The sequence below is a fragment of the Hyla sarda genome, chromosome 6 (genome assembly GCF_029499605.1).
Source record: "Hyla sarda isolate aHylSar1 chromosome 6, aHylSar1.hap1, whole genome shotgun sequence".
Classification (NCBI taxonomy): Eukaryota; Metazoa; Chordata; class Amphibia; order Anura; family Hylidae; genus Hyla; species Hyla sarda.
The window spans coordinates 301,317,219-301,337,732 of record NC_079194.1 but is presented as its reverse complement, the minus strand read 5'-3'; the positions used below and the strand labels follow the sequence as shown (position 1 = coordinate 301,337,732).

The following is a 20,514-nucleotide window of genomic DNA, read 5'->3' as shown; positions in this document are numbered from 1 at the left end:
TGTGTATATATATATATGTTTGGATGTACATACGTATGTATGTGTGTATGAATGAATGAATGTATGTGTGTGAGTACATGTGTATTTATGTGTGTATATATAGATGTGTATGTATATATATATGTGTGTGTATGTATGTTTGGATGTATATACGTATGTGTGTATGTATTTATGTATGAATGTATGTGTGTGAGTACATGTGTATTTATTTATATGTATAGATGTGTATGTATATATATATATATATATATATATATATATATATATGTGTGTATGTATGTTTGGATGTATATACGTATGTGTGTATGTATGTGTGTATGAATGTATGTGTGTGAGTACATGTGTATGTATATGTATAGATGTGTATGTATGTTAGTATGTACTGTATATTCCAACATAACTTCCGAGCAGATATTTCCATTAGACTTGGTGCACATGTTATTTAGGGATGTCCTGATACCGACAATCTCCACAGCCTGAGAGAAATGCGATCACATGATGTATCGGCAGTCCTATCAATGGGCCTTCCAGTACAACTCTTGGTCACATTTTTCCCTGCAGAGATTGCCTTAGAGCAGGAATCTCAAACTGGTGGCCCTGCTGCAGTGAGAATGTGGGGAAGAGAAGCAGCCTATTACTGCTGTAGCTTCAGAAGATTGGGAAAGCTGGGTGGCACGCAGTGTGCATTCCACCCAGCTTTCACAATCTCCAGATAAGCATTGCTAGTCTTGGACAGGGAGAGGGTATGGCAGCGGTGCTGCAGGAGGATGAGCAGCCTATCACTGCTGGGGCTTCAGGAGACTAGGAAAGCTGGATGGCAGGCAGTACCCTGTGGAGTGATCATAGTACTGCTCCAGCTTCCCAGTCTTCTGAAAAGAGTCACCTCTAGTGCTTGGTCAGTTCTTACCATTGTGTCCAGTCCTAATGTTAGAAGCATAAGAAAGAAGATTATGGCCCAAAAAGGGGAGAGCGGCAGCCGGGTCAGGGCCTCAGGGTAGACTACAAAAGCAATGCCGGGACCTGTGAAGAAAATAAGGGATTACAGTGCAGTTCTGTAGATAGAGCACAGTGATGTACTTCATGGGCAGGATTAGGCTACTCAGGGGTGGGGTAAATACAGAGATGGGGGCGTGGCTTGGTCATTTGATTTAATTCTAGAACGTGAGATGGCACTGTAGGCCGGGTCTATAAGTAGAATCCGCTGTTACCTTGATCAGCTACTTTTTCAATGTTTACTTTTAATTCGTTCGCCATGAAACCGATGACAGAAAAGATGACAAAACCAGCGAAAATACTGGTGGCGCTGTTGGTGCAAGTGACGATCAGCGTGTCCCTGAAAGAGAAGAGAGTCCAGGGGGAGGAGCATTTATAACACATATAAACACAGAGCACGGTCATTCCTATACAGGAGACATAGATCTGTGTGCAGTGGATCAGTCCATCACAGGACATACAGTTCATCAGTTCACCACTAGGTGTCACTGTATCCTTACTCTGGAAGCTGGTGGATCGTTATATTGCAGCTAATACTATAATTAGAGAATATAATAGAGAAATGATCAGACATACCGATACAGGTTATTGTGAAACTTGTTATAAGATGACAATGTGATCAGCCCTCCCCAGGCCGCAGACAGAGAGAAGAAAATCTGTGTAGCTGCATCTTTCCAAACCTGAACGGAGAAAAGGACATAGAATTTATGTTAGATAGATATGAGATAGATAGATATGAGATAGATAGATATGAGATAGATAGATAGATATGAGATAGATATGAGATAGATAGATAGATATGAGATAGATAGATATGAGATAGATAGATATGAGATAGATACATGAGATAGATAGATATGAGAGAGATAGATATGAGATAGATAGATATGAGATAGATAGATATGAGATAGATACATGAGATAGATAGATATGAGATAGATAGATATGAGATAGATAGTTATGAGATAGATAGATAGATAGATATGAGAGAGATAGATATGAGATAGATAGATATGAGAGAGATAGATATGAGAGAGATAGATATGAGATAGATAGATATGAGATAGATAGATAGATAGATAGATAGATATGATATGAGAGAGATAGATATGAGATAGATAGATAGATAGATAGATATGAGAGAGATAGATATGAGATAGATAGATATGAGATAGATAGATAGATAGATAGATATGATATGAGAGAGATAGATATGAGATAGATAGATAGATAGATAGATAGATATGAGAGAGATAGATATGAGAGAGATAGATATGAGATAGATAGATAGATATGAGATAGATAGATATGAGAGATAGATAGATAGATAGATATGAGATAGATAGATAGATAGATATGAGATAGATAGATAGATATGAGATAGATAGATATGAGATAGATACATGAGATAGATAGATATGGGATAGATAGATATGGGATAGATACATATGAGATAGATAGATAGATAGATATGAGATAGATAGATAGATATGAGATAGATAGATATGAGATAGATAGATAGATAGATAGATATGAGATAGATAGATATGAGATAGATACATGAGATAGATAGATAGATATTAGATAGATATAAGATAGATAGATAGATAGATATGAGATAGATAGATATGAGATAGATACATGAGATAGATAGATATGAGATATATATAAGATAGATAGATAGATAGATAGATAGATAGATAGATAGATATGAGATACAGTTATGGCTGTAAATGTTGGCACTGAAATTTTCTCACAGAATATTTCAGAAGTATTCCTCACAGGAAAGGATTGCAGTAACACGTTTTGCTATACACATGTTTATTCCCTTTGTGTGTATTGGAACTAAACCAAAAAAGGAGGAAAAAAAGCAAATTGGACATAATGTCACCAAACTCCAAAAATGGGCCGGACACAATTATTGGCACCTTAACTTAATATTTGGTTGCTCACCCTTTGGGAAAAATAACTGAGAATAGTGTCTTCCTATAACCATCAATAAGCTTCTTACACCTCTCAGCCGGAATGTTGGACCACTCTTCCTATAAGCATCAATAAGCTTCTTACACCTCTCAGCCGGAATGTTGGACCACTCTTCCTATAACCATCAATAAGCTTCTTACACCTCTCAGCCGGAATGTTGGACCACTCTTCCTATAACCATCAATAAGCTTCTTACACCTCTCAGCCGGAATGTTGGACCACTCTTCCTTTACAAACTGCTCCCGGTCTCTTATTGGACGGCGCCTTTTCCCAACAGTAATTATAAGATCTCTCCACAGGTGATCAATGGGATTTAGATCTGGACTCATTGCTGACACTTCAGAACTCTCCAGCGCTTTGTTACCATCCATTTCTGGGGCTTTGTGACGTATGTTTGGGGTCATTGTCCTGCTGGAAGACCCAAGATCTCGGACACAAACCCAGCTTTCTGACACTGGGCTGTACAGTGCGACCCAAAATCCATTGGTAATCCTCAGATTTCATGATGTCTTGTACACATTCAAGGCCCCCAGTGCCAGAGGCAGCAAAACAACCCAAAACATCACTGACCTCCACCATATGTCACTGTAGGTTCTGTGTTCTTTTCTTTGTAGGCCTCATTCCGTTTTCGGTAAACAGTAGAATGATTTGCTTTACCAAAAAGATCTATCTTGGTCTCATCTGTCCACGAGACATTTTCCCAGAAGGATTTTGGTTACTCAAGTTCATTTTGGTAAAATATAGTATTTTTTATGTCTGTGTCAGCAGTGGGGTCCTCCTGGGTCTCCTCCATAGTGGGGTCCTCCTGAGTTTCCTCCATAGTGGGGGTCCTCCTGGGTCTCCTCCATAGTGGGGGTCCTCCTGGGTCTCCTGCATAGTGGGGGTCCTCCTGGGTCTCCTCCATAGTGGGGGTCCTCCTGGGTCTCCTCCATAGTGGGGTCCTCCTGAGTTTCCTCCATAGTGGGGGTCCTCCTGGGTCTCCTCCATAGTGGGGGTCCTCCTGGGTCTCCTGCATAGTGGGGGTCCTCCTGGGTCTCCTCCATAGTGGGGGTCCTCCTGGGTCTCCTCCATAGTGGGGTCCTCCTGGGTCTCCTCCATAGTGGGGTCCTCCTGGGTCTCCTCCATAGTGGGCTCCTCCTGGGTCTCCTCCATAGTGAGGTCCTCCTGGGTCACCTCCATAACGTTTCATTTCATATAAATGTGGACGGATAGTTCGCGCTGACACTGATGCTTCCTGAGCCTGCAGGACAGCTTGAATATCTTTGGAACTTGTTTGGGGCTGCTTATCCACCATCTGGACTATCCTGCAGTGACACCTTTCATCAGTTTTCTCTTCCGTCCACGCCCAGGGAGATTACCTACAGTGCCATGGGTTGTAATCTTCTTGATAATGTTGCGCACTGTGGACAAAGACAAATCTAGATCTCTGGAGATGGACTTGTAACCTTGAGATTGTTGATATTTTTCCACAATTTTGGTTCCCAAGTCCTCAGACAGTTCTCTTCTCCTCTTTCTGTTGTCCATGCTTAGTGTGACACACACAGACACACAATGCAAAGACTAAGTGAACTTCTCTCCTTTTTATCTGCTTTCAGGTGTGATGTTTATATTGCCCACACCTGTTACTTGCCCCAGGTGAGTATAAAGGAACATCACATGCTGGAAACAATCTTATTTATCCACAATTTTGAAAGGGGCCAATAATTTTGTCCAGACCATTTTTGGAGTTTGGTGACATTATGTCCAATTTGCCTTTTTTTCCTCCTTTTTTGGTTTAGTTCCAATACACACAAAGGGAATAAACATGTGTATAGCAAAACATGTGTTACTGCAATATATATATACAGAGGAGAGGAGATCTATATATATATATATATACACACAAAGGGAATAAACATGTGTATAGGAAAACCTGTGTTACTGAAATATATATATATACAGAGGAGAGGAGATCTATATATATATACACAAAGGGAATAAACATGTGTATAGCAAAACATGTGTTACTGCAATCCTTTCCTGTGAGAAATACTTCATTTTCTAGAATAATTTCAGGGGTGACAACATTTACAGCCATGACTGTAGATATTAGATAGATATATAACAAAAGAACAGAACAACCAGGTCCAGTATTATTATTAGGTGGAATCCGTCATCTGCTTCCTGGTCACAGAACCCAAATAGACGAAGTGAGAAACAATGGTGATTTTATTTCATCCTCAGCAGAGACCCCGTATACCCTGCTGCTCCTGTGTATATATATATATATATATATATATATATATATATATATATATATATGCTGTATACTCTGCTGCTCCTGTGTGTATATACCCCGTATACTCTGCTGCTCCTGTGTATATATATATATATATATGCTGTATACTCTGTTGCTCCTGTGTATATATACCCCGTATACTCTGCTGCTCCTGTGTATATATATATATATGCCGTATACTCTGCTGCTCCTGTGTGTATATATATACCCCGTATACTCTGCTGCTCCTGTGTATATATACCCCGTATACTCTGCTGCTCCTGTGTATATATACCCCGTATACTCTGCTGCTCCTGTGTATATATACCCCGTATACTCTGCTGCTCCTGTGTATATATACCCTGTATACCCTGCTGCTCCTGTGTATATATATACCCCGTATACTCTGCTGCTCCTGTGTGTATATATATACCCCGTATACTCTGCTGCTCCTGTGTATATATACCCCGTATACTCTGCTGCTCCTGTGTATATATACCCCGTATACTCTGCTGCTCCTGTGTATATATACCCCGTATACCCTGCTGCTCCTGTGTATATATATACCCCGTATACTCTGCTGCTCCTGTGTGTATATATATATACCCCGTATACTCTGCTGCTCCTGTGTATATATACCCCGTATACCCTGCTGCTCCTGTGTGTATATACCCCGTATACTCTGCTGCTCCTGTGTGTATATATACCCCATATACTCTGCTGCTCCTGTGTATATATACCCCGTATACTCTGCTGCTCCTGTGTATATATACCCCGTATACTCTGCTGCTCCTGTGTATATATACCCCGTATACCCTGCTGCTCCTGTGTGTATATACCCCGTATACTCTGCTGCTCCTGTGTATATATACCCCGTATACTCTGCTGCTCCTGTGTATATATACCCTGTATACTCTGCTGCTCCTGTGTATATATATGCTGTATACTCTGCTGCTCCTGTGTATATATACCCCGTATACTCTGCTGCTCCTGTGTATATATATACCCTGTATACTCTGCTGCTCCTGTGTATATATACCCCGTATACCCTGCTGCTCCTGTGTATATATACCCTGTACACTCTGCTTCTCCTGTGTATATATATACCCCGTATACCCTGCTGCTCCTGTGTATATATACCCCGTATACCCTGCTGCTCCTGTGTATATATACCCTGTATACTCTGCTGCTCCTGTGTATATATACCCTGTATACTCTGCTGCTCCTGTGTATATATACCCCGTATACTCTGCTGCTCCTGTGTATATATACCCTGTATACTCTGCTGCTCCTGTGTATATATACCCTGTATACTCTGCTGCTCCTGTGTCTATATACCCTGTATACTCTGCTGCTCCTGTGTATATATACCCTGTATACTCTGCTGCTGCTCCTGTGTATATATACCCTGTATACTCTGCTGCTGCTCCTGTGTATATATACCCTGTATACTCTGCTGCTGCTCCTGTGTATATATATGCTGTATACTCTGCTGCTCCTGTACATATATATACCCCATATATCCTGCAGCTCCTGTGTATATATACGCTGTATACTCTGCTGCTCCTGTGTATATATACGCTGTATACTCTGCTGCCCCTGTGTATATATACCCAGTATACCCTGCTGCTCCTGTGTATATATATACCTTGTATACTCTGCTGCTCCTGTGTATATATATACCCTGTATACTCTGCTGCTCCTGTGTATATATACCCTGTATACCCTGCTGCTCCTGTGTATATATACCCCGTATACCCTGCTGCTCCTGTGTATATATACCCTGTATACTCTGCTGCTCCTGTGTGTATATATACGCTGTATACTCTGCTGCTCCTGTGTATATATACCCCGTATACCCTGCTGCTCCTGTGTATATATACGCTGTATACTCTGCTGCCCCTGTGTATATATACCCAATATACCCTGCTGCTCCTGTGTATATATATATACCCTGTATACTCTGCTGCTCCTGTGTATATATACCCTGTATACTCTGCTGCTCCTGTGTATATATACCCTGTATACTCTGCTGCTCCTGTGTATATATACCCTGTATACTCTGCTGCTCCCGTGTATATATATACCCTGCTGTTCCTGTGTATATATACGCTGTATACTCTGCTGCTCCTGTGTATATACACCCTGTATACTCTGCTGCTCCTGTGTATATATACCCTGTATACTCTGCTGCTCCTGTGTATATATACCCTGTATACTCTGCTGCTCCTGTGTATATATACCCTGTATACTCTGCTGCTCCTGTGTATATATACCCTGTATACTCTGCTGCTCCTGTGTATATATACCCTGTATACTCTGCTGCTCCTGTGTATATATATACCCTGTATACTCTGCTGCTCCTGTGTATATATACCCTGTATACTCTGCTGCTTCTGTATATATATACCCTGTATACTCTGCTGCTCCTGTGTATATATACCCCGTATACTCTGCTGCTCCTGTGTATATATACCCTGTATACTCTGCTGCTCCTGTGTATATATACGCTGTATACTCTGCTGCTCCTGTGTATATATACCCCGTATACCCTGCTGCTCCTGTGTATATATACCCTGTATACTCTGCTGCTCCTGTGTGTATATATACGCTGTATACTCTGCTGCTCCTGTGTATATATACCCCGTATACCCTGCTGCTCCTGTGTATATATACGCTGTATACTCTGCTGCCCCTGTGTATATATACCCTGTATACCCTGCTGCTCCTGTGTATATATATATATATACCCTGTATACTCTGCTGCTCCTGTGTATATATACCCTGTATACTCTGCTGCTCCTGTGTATATATACCCTGTATACCCTGCTGCTCCTGTGTATTTATACCCTGTATACTCTGCTGCTCCTGTGTATATATACCCCGTATACTCAGCTGCTCCTGTGTTTGTCGCTGATGTGACCCTGGTGACAACACAACACAGGGCCGATCGATGATGCAATTTAAAACTAGATGACAAAACAATCCCCGAGCGGTTCAGCTGGGAGTAGTAGTCCCTGGGTACTGTAACCTGTCATTACATTGCCGGTAAAGGAGCTGACACCAGAGCTAGGATTTATTCCTCATTTCATCTTGATTTTTTTTTATATTCACTCCGATATTCCAAAGTGGAATAAATGGAGCCGAGCTGTAATACCACACACAACCTGCAGGCCGGGGGGGGCGCTGTTTTTGGGAGAAATTATAAGCAGCTCATCCTAGTTAGAATCTGTGACTGTCGGTAAATGGAAACATTGTTACATCCATAGAAGTCGTCACAATGTATCAGAGATCTCTCTGGGGTGTATAGGAATCAGGGCGATCACCAATATAAACAGAAATGGGGGGCTACAGTGGTTTATAGCCAGTGCCTCATACTCTGCCAATTCATTGCTTTCTGCACCCACCACTAGGGGGTGTCACTCACTATACAATGGGTCTGATTTGCTAAGCTAAATTGACCAGAATTCTGGCTCAGTATATACCATGTTAATGTGCTTTATTACGTGGTTTTTTATACACTTTTTCTTTGCCCTATTGAGGGTAAAGGGGTGTGGATTATTAGGGTATGGCTTAAAATAAATCCAATCCAAAGTTATCCAATAGGTGGGGTAAAGTTAGACTTAAGTTGGCCCTGATGAATTTGGTGCATGTTGTGCCTGACGGGTTTCTGCTAGTTAATCTCCCTTATTCAGGACCACCCTAGCTACATACAGGCAGCTGCCTATACAAATGTATAATATGTACCCCCTGATGCCTCTATTTCAGTGGACTCTAAACTGTGGACCTCCAGCTGTTGCTGTAGTTTTGCAACAGCTGGAGGAACACTGGTTGGGAAACACTAGCCGAAAGCCCAATAAGGTTCTAGGACAGTGGTCTTCAACCTGTGGACCTCTAGATGTTGCAAAACTACAACTCCCAGCATGCCCGGACAGCCTGCGGCTGTCCGGGCATGCTGGGAGTTGTAGTTTTGCAACATCTGGAGGTCCGCAGGTTGGAGACCACTGTTCTAGGATAAAGCTATGGGGCTCCTGTACAAAGCCTTTGGCTGTCTGGGCATGCTGGGTGTTGTAGTTCTGCATTATTCTCTCTCTTTCTATACTCACCATCGCATCTTTAAGCTTCTCCCACTTTGGGGTGATGAAGTACCAGATGCCGTCTCCCGCCCCAGGCAAGGTGACCCCTCGGATGAGGAGGATGATAAGAACCACATAAGGAAAAGTGGCTGTAAAATACACAACCTAGATGATAAAGCAAAAGGGAATTATTATGGGGACACTGTGAGGGGTGACGGCACAGCACTGGGGCCACCATGACAGAGAACAGACCGGACAAGATCCCAGAGGGAAGACACAGAACCTAGAGAGACAAGATATGTGCCGGACCCCCCCAACTGGATCACTCCGCTCCGCTCCCCCCTGCAGCACCCACTGACTATATAGTCTGGGTATATAGAGGAGACCCCCGTACACTGCCCACACAACCCACAGAATTCTGGAGCCGGAGCACTGGATGCAATGGGAGGGGTACAAAGTGTCTAGAACCTGCCAGAGCACCTGGAATAAAAGAGACATTACAACAATCACAGAAAGTCTATGCACAAAGCAGAGTCACACAGGAGGCGACAGCACAGGACACGCACAGCAGGACCGCCTGGACACCTAGAGCAGAAACATAGATGGAAGGAGGGGGAGCGGGAATACCGCCATCTAGTGGGCCTCTGTGTGTACTGCGGGATGGATTCATTCTATTGTATTATCTATCTATCTCATATCTATCTATATATCTCATATCTATCTACCTCATATCTATCTATCTCATATCTATCTATCTATCTCATATCTATCTATATCTCTCTATCTATCTATCTCATATCTATCTATATCGTATCTATCTCATATCTATCTATATATCTCATATCTATCTATATCATATCTATCTATCTATATATCTCATATCTATCTATATCATATCTATCTATCTCGTATCTATCCGTCTCACATCTATCTATCTCATATCTATCCGTCTCACATCTATCTATCTATCTATCTCATATCTATCTATCTATCTATCTCATATCTATCTCATATCTATCTATATCTATCTATCTATATCTATCTATATCTATCTCATATCTATCTCATATCTATCTATCTCATATCTATCTATCTATCTATATCTATCTATCTATATCTATCTCATATCTATCTATCTATATCTATCTCATATCTATCTATCTATATCTATCTATCTATCACGCTTGATCATTGTAAAATGAAACTTCATGCAACTTACTAATATGCTTTACATTTTTTGTTTTAATTCCTCTCCTTTTATAGTTTATGCTTACTGTCAGTGAATGGAAACACTTTTATTTACATTTAGAAGCCATAGTGTAGCCATAGACTAGCCATAGAGTATCCATAGTATAACTATAGAATAGTCATAGTACAGCCATACAGTAGCCATAGTGTAACTATAAAGTAGTCATAGTGTAGCCATAGTGTAGTCATAGTGTAGCCATAATATAGCCATAGAGTAGTCATAGTGTAGCCATAGAGTAACCATAGTGTAGTCATAGTGTAGCCATAATATAGCCATAGAGTAGTCATAGTGTAGCCATAGTGTAGCCATAGAGTAGTCATAGTGTAGCCATAATATAGCCATAGAGTAGTCATAGTGTAGCCATAGTGTAGTCATAGAGTATTCATAGTGTAGCCATAGAGTAGTCATAGTGTAGCCATAATATAGCCATAGAGTAACCATAGTGTAGCCATAGTGTAGCCACAGTGTAGCCATAGTGTAGCCATAGAGTAGTCATAGAGTATTCATAGTGTAGCCATAGAGTATTCATAGTGTAGCTATAATATAGCCATAGAGTAACCATAGTGTAGCCATAGAGTAGTCATAGTGTAGCCATAGAGTAGTCATAGAGTAGCCATAGAGTAGTCATAGTAAAGCCATAGAGTAGCCATAGTGTAGTCATAGTGTAGCAATAGAGTAGTCATAGTGTAGCCATAGTGTAGTCATAGAGTAGCCACAGTGTAGCCATAGTGTAGTCACAGTGTAGCCATAGTGTAGCCATAGAGTAGTCATAGTGTAGCCATAGTGTAGCCATAGAGTAGTCATAGTGTAGCCATAATATAGCCATAGAGTAGTCATAGTGTAGCCATAGAGTAGCCATAGTGTAGCCATAATATAGCCATAGAGTAGTCATAGTGTAGCCATAATATAGCCATAGAGTAGTCATAGTGTAGCCATAATATAGCCATAGAGTAGTCATAGTGTAGCCATAGTGTAGCCATAGAGTAGTCATAGAGTATTCATAGTGTAGCCATAGAGTAGTCATAGTGTAGCCATAATATAGCCATAGAGTAACCATAGTGTAGCCATAGAGTAGTCATAGTGTAGCCATAGAGTAGTCATAGTGAAGCCATAGTGTAGCAATAGAGTAGTCATAGTGTAGCCATAGTGTAGCCATAGAGTAGTCATAGTGTAGCCATAATATAGCCATAGAGTAACCATAGTGTAGCAATAGAGTAGTCATAGTGTAGCAATAGAGTAGTCATAGTGTAGTCATAGAGTAGTCATAGTGTAGCCATAGTGTAGCCATAATATAGCCATAGAGTAGTCATAGAGTAGCCATAGTTTGGCAATAGAGTAGTCATAGTGTAGTCATAGAGTAGTCATAGTGTAGTCATAGAGTAGTCATAGTGTAGCCATAGAGTAGCCATAGAGTAGCCATAGAGTAGTCATAGTGTAGCCATAATATAGCCATAGAGTAGTCATAGTGTAGTCATAGAGTAGTCATAGTGTAGCCATAATATAGCCATAGAGTAGTCATAGTGTAGCCATAATATAGCCATAGAGTAGTCATAGTGTAGTCATAGAGTAGTCATAGTGTAGCCATAGAGTAGTCATAGTGTAGACATAATATAGCCATAGTGTAGTCATAGAGTAGTCATAGTGTAGCCATAATATAGCCATAGAGTAGTCATAGTGTAGCCATAGAGTAGTCATAGTGAAGCCATAGAGTAGTCATAGTGAAGCCATAGTGTAGCAATAGAGTAGTCATAGTGTAGCCATAGAGTAGTCATAGTGTAGCCATAGTGTAGCCATAGAGTAGTCATAGTGTAGCCATAATATAGCCATAGAGTAACCATAGTGTAGCAATAGAGTAGTCATAGTGTAGCAATAGAGTAGTCATAGTGTAGTCATAGAGTAGTCATAGTGTAGCCATAGTGTAGCCATAATATAGCCATAGAGTAGTCATAGAGTAGCCATAGTTTGGCAATAGAGTAGTCATAGTGTAGTCATAGAGTAGTCATAGTGTAGTCATAGTGTAGCCATAATATAGCCATAGAGTAGCCATAGTGTAGCCATAGTGTAGCCATAGAGTAGTCATAGTGTAGCCATAATATAGCCATAGAGTAGTCATAGTGTAGCCATAGTGTAGTCATAGAGTAGTCATAGTGTAGCCATAATATAGCCATAGAGTAGTCATAGTGTAGCCATAATATAGCCATAGAGTAGTCATAGTGTAGCCATAGAGTAGTCATAGTGTAGCCATAGAGTAGTCATAGAGTAGTCATAGAGTAACCATAGAGTAGCCATAGTGTAGTCATAGTGTAGCCATAATATAGCCATAGAGTAGCCATAGTGTAGTCATAGAGTAGTCATAGTGTAGCCATAATATAGCCATAGAGTAACCATAGAGTAGCCATAGTGTAGTCATAGAGTAGTCATAGTGTAGTCATAGTGTAGTCATAGAGTAGTCATAGTGTAGCCATAATATAGCCATAGAGTAGTCATAGTGTAGCCGTCTAGGAGCCAAGATACAGCATCCTCACAACTCTTTCTACTGATCGCTTTGACATAAACTATAACAATGTAACACTCTACAGCTTTAAGAACAGGATTAGGGTGAGATTTATGCTCTCAGTTCTGAATGTAAACAAGAGTCTTCCATTCACTGACACTAATCGGAGGTACTGAAAATGATGAGGAACTAAACCTCAAAAATGTTGCAAAACTTCTCATTGAATTAAGATTTTTTATTACTATTAAGTATTTGTATTATTGTCCCCTGAGGAACAGTGCACTGAATTATTACGGATTGTCTTTATATAGTGTTCTATACTCCAGTCACATCCAGAGCTGCATTCAATATTCAGCCTCAGAGCAGCACAATATAGAGTAACCCTGAAGAGTTTGTAAGGGAGATGCCAGACTTATTCTGGATGAGAGCTGCCCAGAAACCAGCAGAATTGTGAGTGCAGCTCTGGATGTAACTGGAGCATAACACACATACAGTGTACTATACTCCAGTCACATCCAGAGCTGCATTCAATATTCAGCCACAGAACAGCACAATATAAAGTAACCCTGAAGAGACTTTTACTGGATGAGAGCTGACCAGAAACCAGCAGAATTGTGAGTGCAGCTCTGGAGGTGACTGGAGCATAACACATGATGGAACTCAAATTAGTTGCATCTCTAATCTGCAGTTATAACCTTAATTTAGTATCATGTAGAGTGAAGAATGACATCTGTCTTGTCCTATGGGGGCCCTGTGAGTGTTGGGTGTGGGGTGGCATTGGGGGGGACACGGGGACCACCTTCCTTTTAGACTAACCATGCTCTGCAGACAACATTCCAGTAACTAATAAGACTTCATTCCAAAGCAGCCAGGAAAAACCTGTAAAATGTGCAAAGTTAATCTGTGCAGAGGAAGCCTATATACAAGTCATTTCACTGCCCCCTAGAGGCTGCCAACTGCTCTTACATATTGTGCATAAAAACATCAAAAAATACTCTAGCAAGACTGATACATGGGTTTTTCCTAATGTAAGACCTGCGGGGGTGGAGCATGATACAGGAATTCTACCATTGGTGTTCTCTGTCATGCCCCGCCCCCAGGGATACAGAGACCACCAATAAGAGAACTCTGTCTCCTGCTCTACCCCTACTAGCCCTACACTTTATTTATTTTTTATTATATAGAGATATGGGAAAGTGAAAGCTAATCTAATTTCTATTACTATTCCAAAACAGATTTGCCATTCAGAATTCTTGAAAAGCTGGGTGGTCCCCCTTGTGGAAGCTGTAATGCCGGCCATATTGGTGTTGTGAATAATGGGGATGACTCGGCCGTTGGCATGCTGGGAGTTGTAGTTTTGCAACAGCTGGAGGCACCCTGGATGAAAGACACTGGCCTATGTGTACAACGGCTTCTCGACTCTCTGTTGACTATGGATGTCAGAAGAGAGAAGGGTCAGACAAGTGTCCCCCTTGCAGAAATGGCTGTCGGGGCATGCTGGGAGTTGTAGTTTTGCAACAGCTGGAGGCACCCTGGTTGGGAAACACTGCCCTATGCGTACAACGGCTTCTCAACTCTCTGTTGACCCTGGATGTCAGAGGAGGGAAGGGTCGGACAAGTGTCCCCCTGCAGAAAAGACTCTCCAGGCATGCTGGGAGTTGTAGTTTTGCAACAGCTGGAGGCACTCTGGATGAACGACACTGGCCTATGTGTACAACGGTTCTCGAGTATCTGTTAACACTGGATGTCAGAAGAGAGAAGGGTCAGACAATTGTCCCCCCTGCTGAAATGGCGGTCCGGGCATGCTGGGAATTGTAGTTTTGCAACAGCTGGAGACACCCTGGTCAGGAAACACTGACCTATGTGTACGACGGCTTCTCAACTCTCTGTTGACTCTGGATGTCAGAGGAGAGATGGGTCGGACAAGTGTCCCCCTGCAGAAAAGACTCTCTAAGCATGTTGGGAGTTGTAGTTTTGAAACAGCTGGAGGCACACTGGTTAGGAAGCACTGCTATAAGGTATGGGAAGCTGCACCTGATAGAGTTAAAACAGCGGTAATGTATATCTGCTGAGCCTGGCCGGGCCACACCACTCAATATCCCGGACCCTCCAGGCCACAGCTCTATAGCTGACTCTGCAGCACTGAGCAGCTGATCCCTCCGCACCTGCAGCGCACAGCCCAGGCACCGCTGAATCCATCCTATCCGCTATAGAGATGTCGCCGGAGGCTACACAACCCGCTGACGTGGCATTTACATCCAGTATTAACACTTTCATACCCAGCCTACCCCTGCTCTGACATAGAGTTACGTGATAAATTTCTCGCTCCCTCCTGCCACCACTAGGGGGAACTTAGTGCATACAATTTAGACATTGAGCTCAATAATAACCCAGTATGCAACAAGCTCCTTATCTCCCCTAGTGGTGGCTGTGGCAACTAGAAAATAATGCCTTTGCACATTTGGAGTAAGCTAACATTCTTATATTGCCTACGGCTGTCCGGGCATGCTTTGAGTTGTAGTTTTTCAACAGCTGGAGGCACAATGAGTGGGAAACACCGCGCTAGAGCTAGAAATATATCTGTCACAAGGCCGGAAAGTGTCTGGAAATAAACACTGTAATAGCAGAATAGGACAAATCAGAGACGTCCATAATGGTTGTTACCACCCAGCTTTCCCAGAAGCAGATAAAAGGCTGAATTATTTTATTTATGACTCGAGAAGATGAAGACTATGATGACGTTTTTGTAGTGTGTTTCCCCCCCCCCCCCCCCCCCCTAAAATATAGTGTATTGGTTTAGGCTTTTTGTTTGTTTGCTTGTTTCCATGTATTTTAAACAATACATTTTTATTATCAATTTTCATATTTACAAACAGAGCTCTAAACAAAAAAAAAAAAAAAAAAAGGGTGTTTTATTTATATATTTATTTATTTAGTTTTATTTTATTTATTTTTTTACAAAAAAGCTGTGTATTTTTTTTTTAGCCTTGAGTGTTCTCCTAGAATAGAACAGAAAAAAAACTGAGCTTATTCCTATCAAAAACAGCGCCACCCCTGTCCTCAGGTTGTGTGTGATATTACAACTTGGCTCCATTCGCTTCAATGGAACTGAGCTGCAATACCACACACAACCTGAGAACAGGGGTGGCGCTGTTTTTGGAAGAAATAGGATAACCCCTTTGGGGGCAATGGGGCAACACCCCACACCATGGAGGTATCTGCCCAAAGCAATGTGATGTTAAATGAAGCCCCTGTCCTTTGACATCACGACGTTGCTAATCTACAATTCCCAGCATGCCCGGACAGCCGTTGGCTGTCCGGGCATGCTGGGAATTGTAGTTTTGCAACTACGGAGGAGTTTAGTATTTGTAGCATAAAATAATTTCCGCTGTTGACCTCTGGATTCACCCCCTCCTACCTTTCCTGATGTCTTGATCCCTTTGGCGAGTGACGCATAGACGATGACCCAGGCCAGGAAGAGGCAGAGGACCAGCGGGTATCGGAGTTCACCAGGATACTCGATGCCAGCGGAAATCTTCAGCATATTGTACCTGAGAAAACAGGGGGAGGGTTATTTTATTCTGCAGGGTCCAATAACCCTTATCTTATACCTATAGGGTATGTAAACTTTTGTATGGAATTTATGTTTTGCTCAATGGTTCTAAAATAAGCAAATAAAACAACTTTGCAATCTACCGTTTTGAAAAAAGCATACTTGGGAATCATCAGCAAATTGCTGTTGATGGATGTGCTGGTGTCATGATGTTTCTATACATGGGAATCATCAGCAAATTGCTGTTGATGGATCTGCTGTTATTATGTATCTATACATGGGAATCATCAGCAGGCTGCTGTTGCTGGATTTATTGTTATCATTACGTATCTATACATGGAAATCATGGACAAGCTGCTGTTGATGCATCTACTGGTATCATGATGTATCTATACATGGAAATAATCAGCAAACTGTTGTTAATAGATCTGCTTTTATTAAATGTCTATACATGGAAATCATCAGCAAAATGCTGTTGATGGATTTATTGTTATAATTACGTATCTATACATGGAAATCATGGACAAGCTGCTGTTGATGCATCTACTGGTATCATGATGTATCTATACATGGAAATAATCAGCAAACTGCTGTTGATGGATCTGCTGTTATTATGTATCTATACATGGAAATCATCAGCAGACTGCTGTTGCTGGATTTATTGTTATCATTACATATCTATACATGGAAATCATGGACAAGCTGCTGTTGATGCATCTACTGGTATCATGATGTATCTATACATGGAAATAATCAGCAAACTGCTGTTGATAGATCTGCTTTTATTAAATGTCTATACATGGAAATCATCAGCAAAATGCTGTTGATGGATCTGTTGTTAATATGTATCTATACATGGAATCAATCAGCAGGTTGCTGTTGATGGATCTGTTGTTATCATTATGTATCTATACATGGAAATCATCAGCAAGCTGCCATTGATGGAACTGCTGTTGTTATGTATCTATGAATGAAAATCATCGGCAAGCTGCTGTTGATAGATCTCTTGTTATCATTACGTATCTATACATGGAAATTATCAGCAAACTGCTGTTGATGGATCTGTTGTTAAAGGTACATTTCATCAAAAAACTTTTGATATATTTGATATATTATAGATTCATGTATGCAGAATAACTTTTCAATAGCATGTTATTAAAAAATATGCTTCTTTCTATTTAATTTTCCACATTAAAAAATGACCACTAGGGGTCTCCCTACCAGTCCTGGCCGCAAGCCCTTTTTTATTGATTTCAGACTCATGCTGGAGTCCTAAATCTCAGACTGTAGCCGGGACACAAACAAGCTCAGCACTGCTCATAGCACAGCAGGGTATACTCCTGACTCTGCCTTACTGCATGCCCTCATTCATTTTACTATCTGAGCTCAGATCTTTCTTCTCTCTGCACATGCAGTTGTAAACAGGGAGGAGAAGATTCAGAGCTGCCAGCTGAGCTTGTCTGTGTCCCGGCTGCAGTCTGAGATTTAGGTCTCCAGCATGAGTCTGATATCTATAAAAAGGGCTTGCGGCCAGGACTGGTAGGGAGACCTCTAGTGGTCATTTTTTTCAAAGTGCAAAATTAAATAGAAAGAAGCATATATTTTTTAACAACATGTTATTGGAAAGTTATTCTGCATACATTAATCTATAATATATCAAAAGTTTTTTTGATGAAAGGTTCCCTCTAATCTGTATCTATACATGGAAATCATCAGCAAGCTGATATTGATGGTAATGCTGTTGTTAAAGGGGTACTCCGGCCCTAAGACATCTTATCCCCTATCCAAAGGATAGGGGATAAGATGTCTGACTGCGGGGTTCCTGCCACTGGGGACCCCCGCAATCTTGCATTCCCCACCCACCTCTTTGAGCTGCACACCGCGCTGCCAGCTCACAAACTGCTGGGTGCCGACCACGGAGCCGGAGTATCGGGATGTCACGACTCCTCCCCCATGTGACGTCCCTCCCCTGCCCCCGCTATGCAAGTCTATGGGAGGGGGCGTGACGGCCGTCACGCCCCCTCCCATAGACTTGCATAGCGGGGGCGGGATGTGACATCACACAGGGGCGGAGTCGTGATGTCACGATACTCCGACCCTGTGGTCGGCACCCGGCAGTTTGTGAGCTGGCAGCGCGGTGTGCAGCTCAAAGAGGTGGGTGGGGAATGCAAGATTGCTGGAGTCCCAAAGGATAGGGGATAAGATGTCTGACCGCGGGGGTCCTGCCGCTGGGGACCCCCGCAATCTTGCACTCCCCACCCACCTCTTTGAGCTGCACACCGCACTGCCAGCTCACAAACTGCCGGGTGCCGACCACGGAGCCGGAGTATCGGGATGTCACGACTCCTCCCCCATGTGACGTCACTCCCCTGCCCCCGCTATGCAAGTCTATGGGAGGGGGCGTGACGGCTGTCACGCCCCCTCCCATAGCCTTGCATAGCGGGGCGGGGCGTGACATCACACAGGGGCGGAGTCGTGACAGTTTGTGAGCTGGCAGTGCGGTGTGCAGCTCAAAGAGGTGGGTGGGGAATGCAAGATTGCTGGGGTCCCCAGCGTCAGGACCCTCATGGTCAGACATCTTATCTCCTATCCTTTGGATAGGGGATGAGATGTCTTAGGGACGGAGTACCCCTTTAAGTAGACGTATTTTAACGATAAATAGAAGATCCCGCCTGTGAATTATATCCGTATTACACCCGAGTCTTACTTGAAGTATTCCTCACTCCCGCTGACAAAGGTCTTGTTGGCGTGGCTGGTATAATTCACCATTGTCAAGTTCGGATAGGCGGTCATACAGAACGTGCTGTTCTTGATCTGAATTTTTGGGTGGTCTCCAATAAGGCAGGAATCTGCAGAGACAAGATAGGGTGGAGACACACGGTGACCTCCCATTCCTGGTAGACGTGAACACAGATTGCAGAGTTGTCTCCAGATGTGGCCAGGACATTGGGGCACCTTGTAGGACAGGAGCTTATGACTGCATGGCGGAAATGGTCCAGTGTATGGGGGCCCTTCCCTATGGATGGGGTAAGGGCTGGTTCTGCCTATAGGAAAAATAGGCAGCTGCCTAGAGTGCCTTCTTGATAGGGGCGCTGCTCCGCCTGCTGCTATAAAGTTAGTAACCAGCATCCGAAGCACCCGCCCAACCAGCACCCCCCTTTCCTCAGTACCATAATAATCTGCATTCTTCTGCCTGCTGGAGGAGCGTAGCGCCACCTCCGAGGAAGACAGGCAAGTCAGGTCCGTCCAGCATCCTGACATCGCAACTCCAACCCTGAACCATAATCCCAGTAGTAAGGAGATTACATGAGGAGGAGGTTTGTTACAGTGTGTCACCCCAGTAGTAAGGAAATTACATGAGGAGGAGGGTTGTTACAGTGTGTCACCCCAGTAGTAAGGAGATTACATGTGGAGGAGGTTTGTTACAGTGTGTCATCCCAGTAGTAAGGAGATTACATGAGGAGGAGGTTTGTTACAGTGTGTCACCCCAGTAGTAAGGAAATTACATGAGGAGGAGGTTTGTTACAGTGTGTCATCCCAGTAGTAAGGAGATTACATGAGGATGAGGAGGTTTGTTACAGTGTGCCACCCCAGTAGTAAGGAGATTACATGAGGAGGAGGAGGTTTGTTACAGTGTGCCACCCCAGTAGTAAGGAGATTACATGAGGAGGAGGTTTGTTACAGTGTGTCACCCCAGTAGTAAGGAGATTACATGAGGAGGAGGAGGTTTGTTACACTGTGTCACCCCAGTAGTAAGGAGATTACTTGAGGAGGAGGTTTGTTACAGTGTGTCACCCCAGTAGTAAGGAGATTACATGAGGAGGAGGAGGTTTGTTACACTGTGTCACCCCAGTAGTAAGGAGATTACTTGAGGAGGAGGTTTGTTACAGTGTGTCACCCCAGTAGTAA

The 20,514-nt window shown here is 42.5% G+C and overlaps 1 protein-coding gene across 1 annotated transcript in view; it reads right to left on the bottom strand.

Annotated features, from left to right (window-relative positions):
* Positions 1–20,514, bottom strand: part of SLC6A5 (solute carrier family 6 member 5) — a 117,225-nt gene that overhangs the window by 40,586 nt on the left and 56,125 nt on the right. Inside the window, exons 6-11 of the mRNA XM_056527926.1 lie at positions 19,313–19,454; positions 16,471–16,603; positions 9,340–9,474; positions 1,570–1,673; positions 1,209–1,333; positions 908–1,020 (exon numbers count right to left, since the gene is read on the bottom strand). Coding sequence (XP_056383901.1) covers positions 908–1,020; positions 1,209–1,333; positions 1,570–1,673; positions 9,340–9,474; positions 16,471–16,603; positions 19,313–19,454 — 752 coding nt within the window. The remainder of the gene's footprint in view (positions 1–907; positions 1,021–1,208; positions 1,334–1,569; positions 1,674–9,339; positions 9,475–16,470; positions 16,604–19,312; positions 19,455–20,514) is intronic.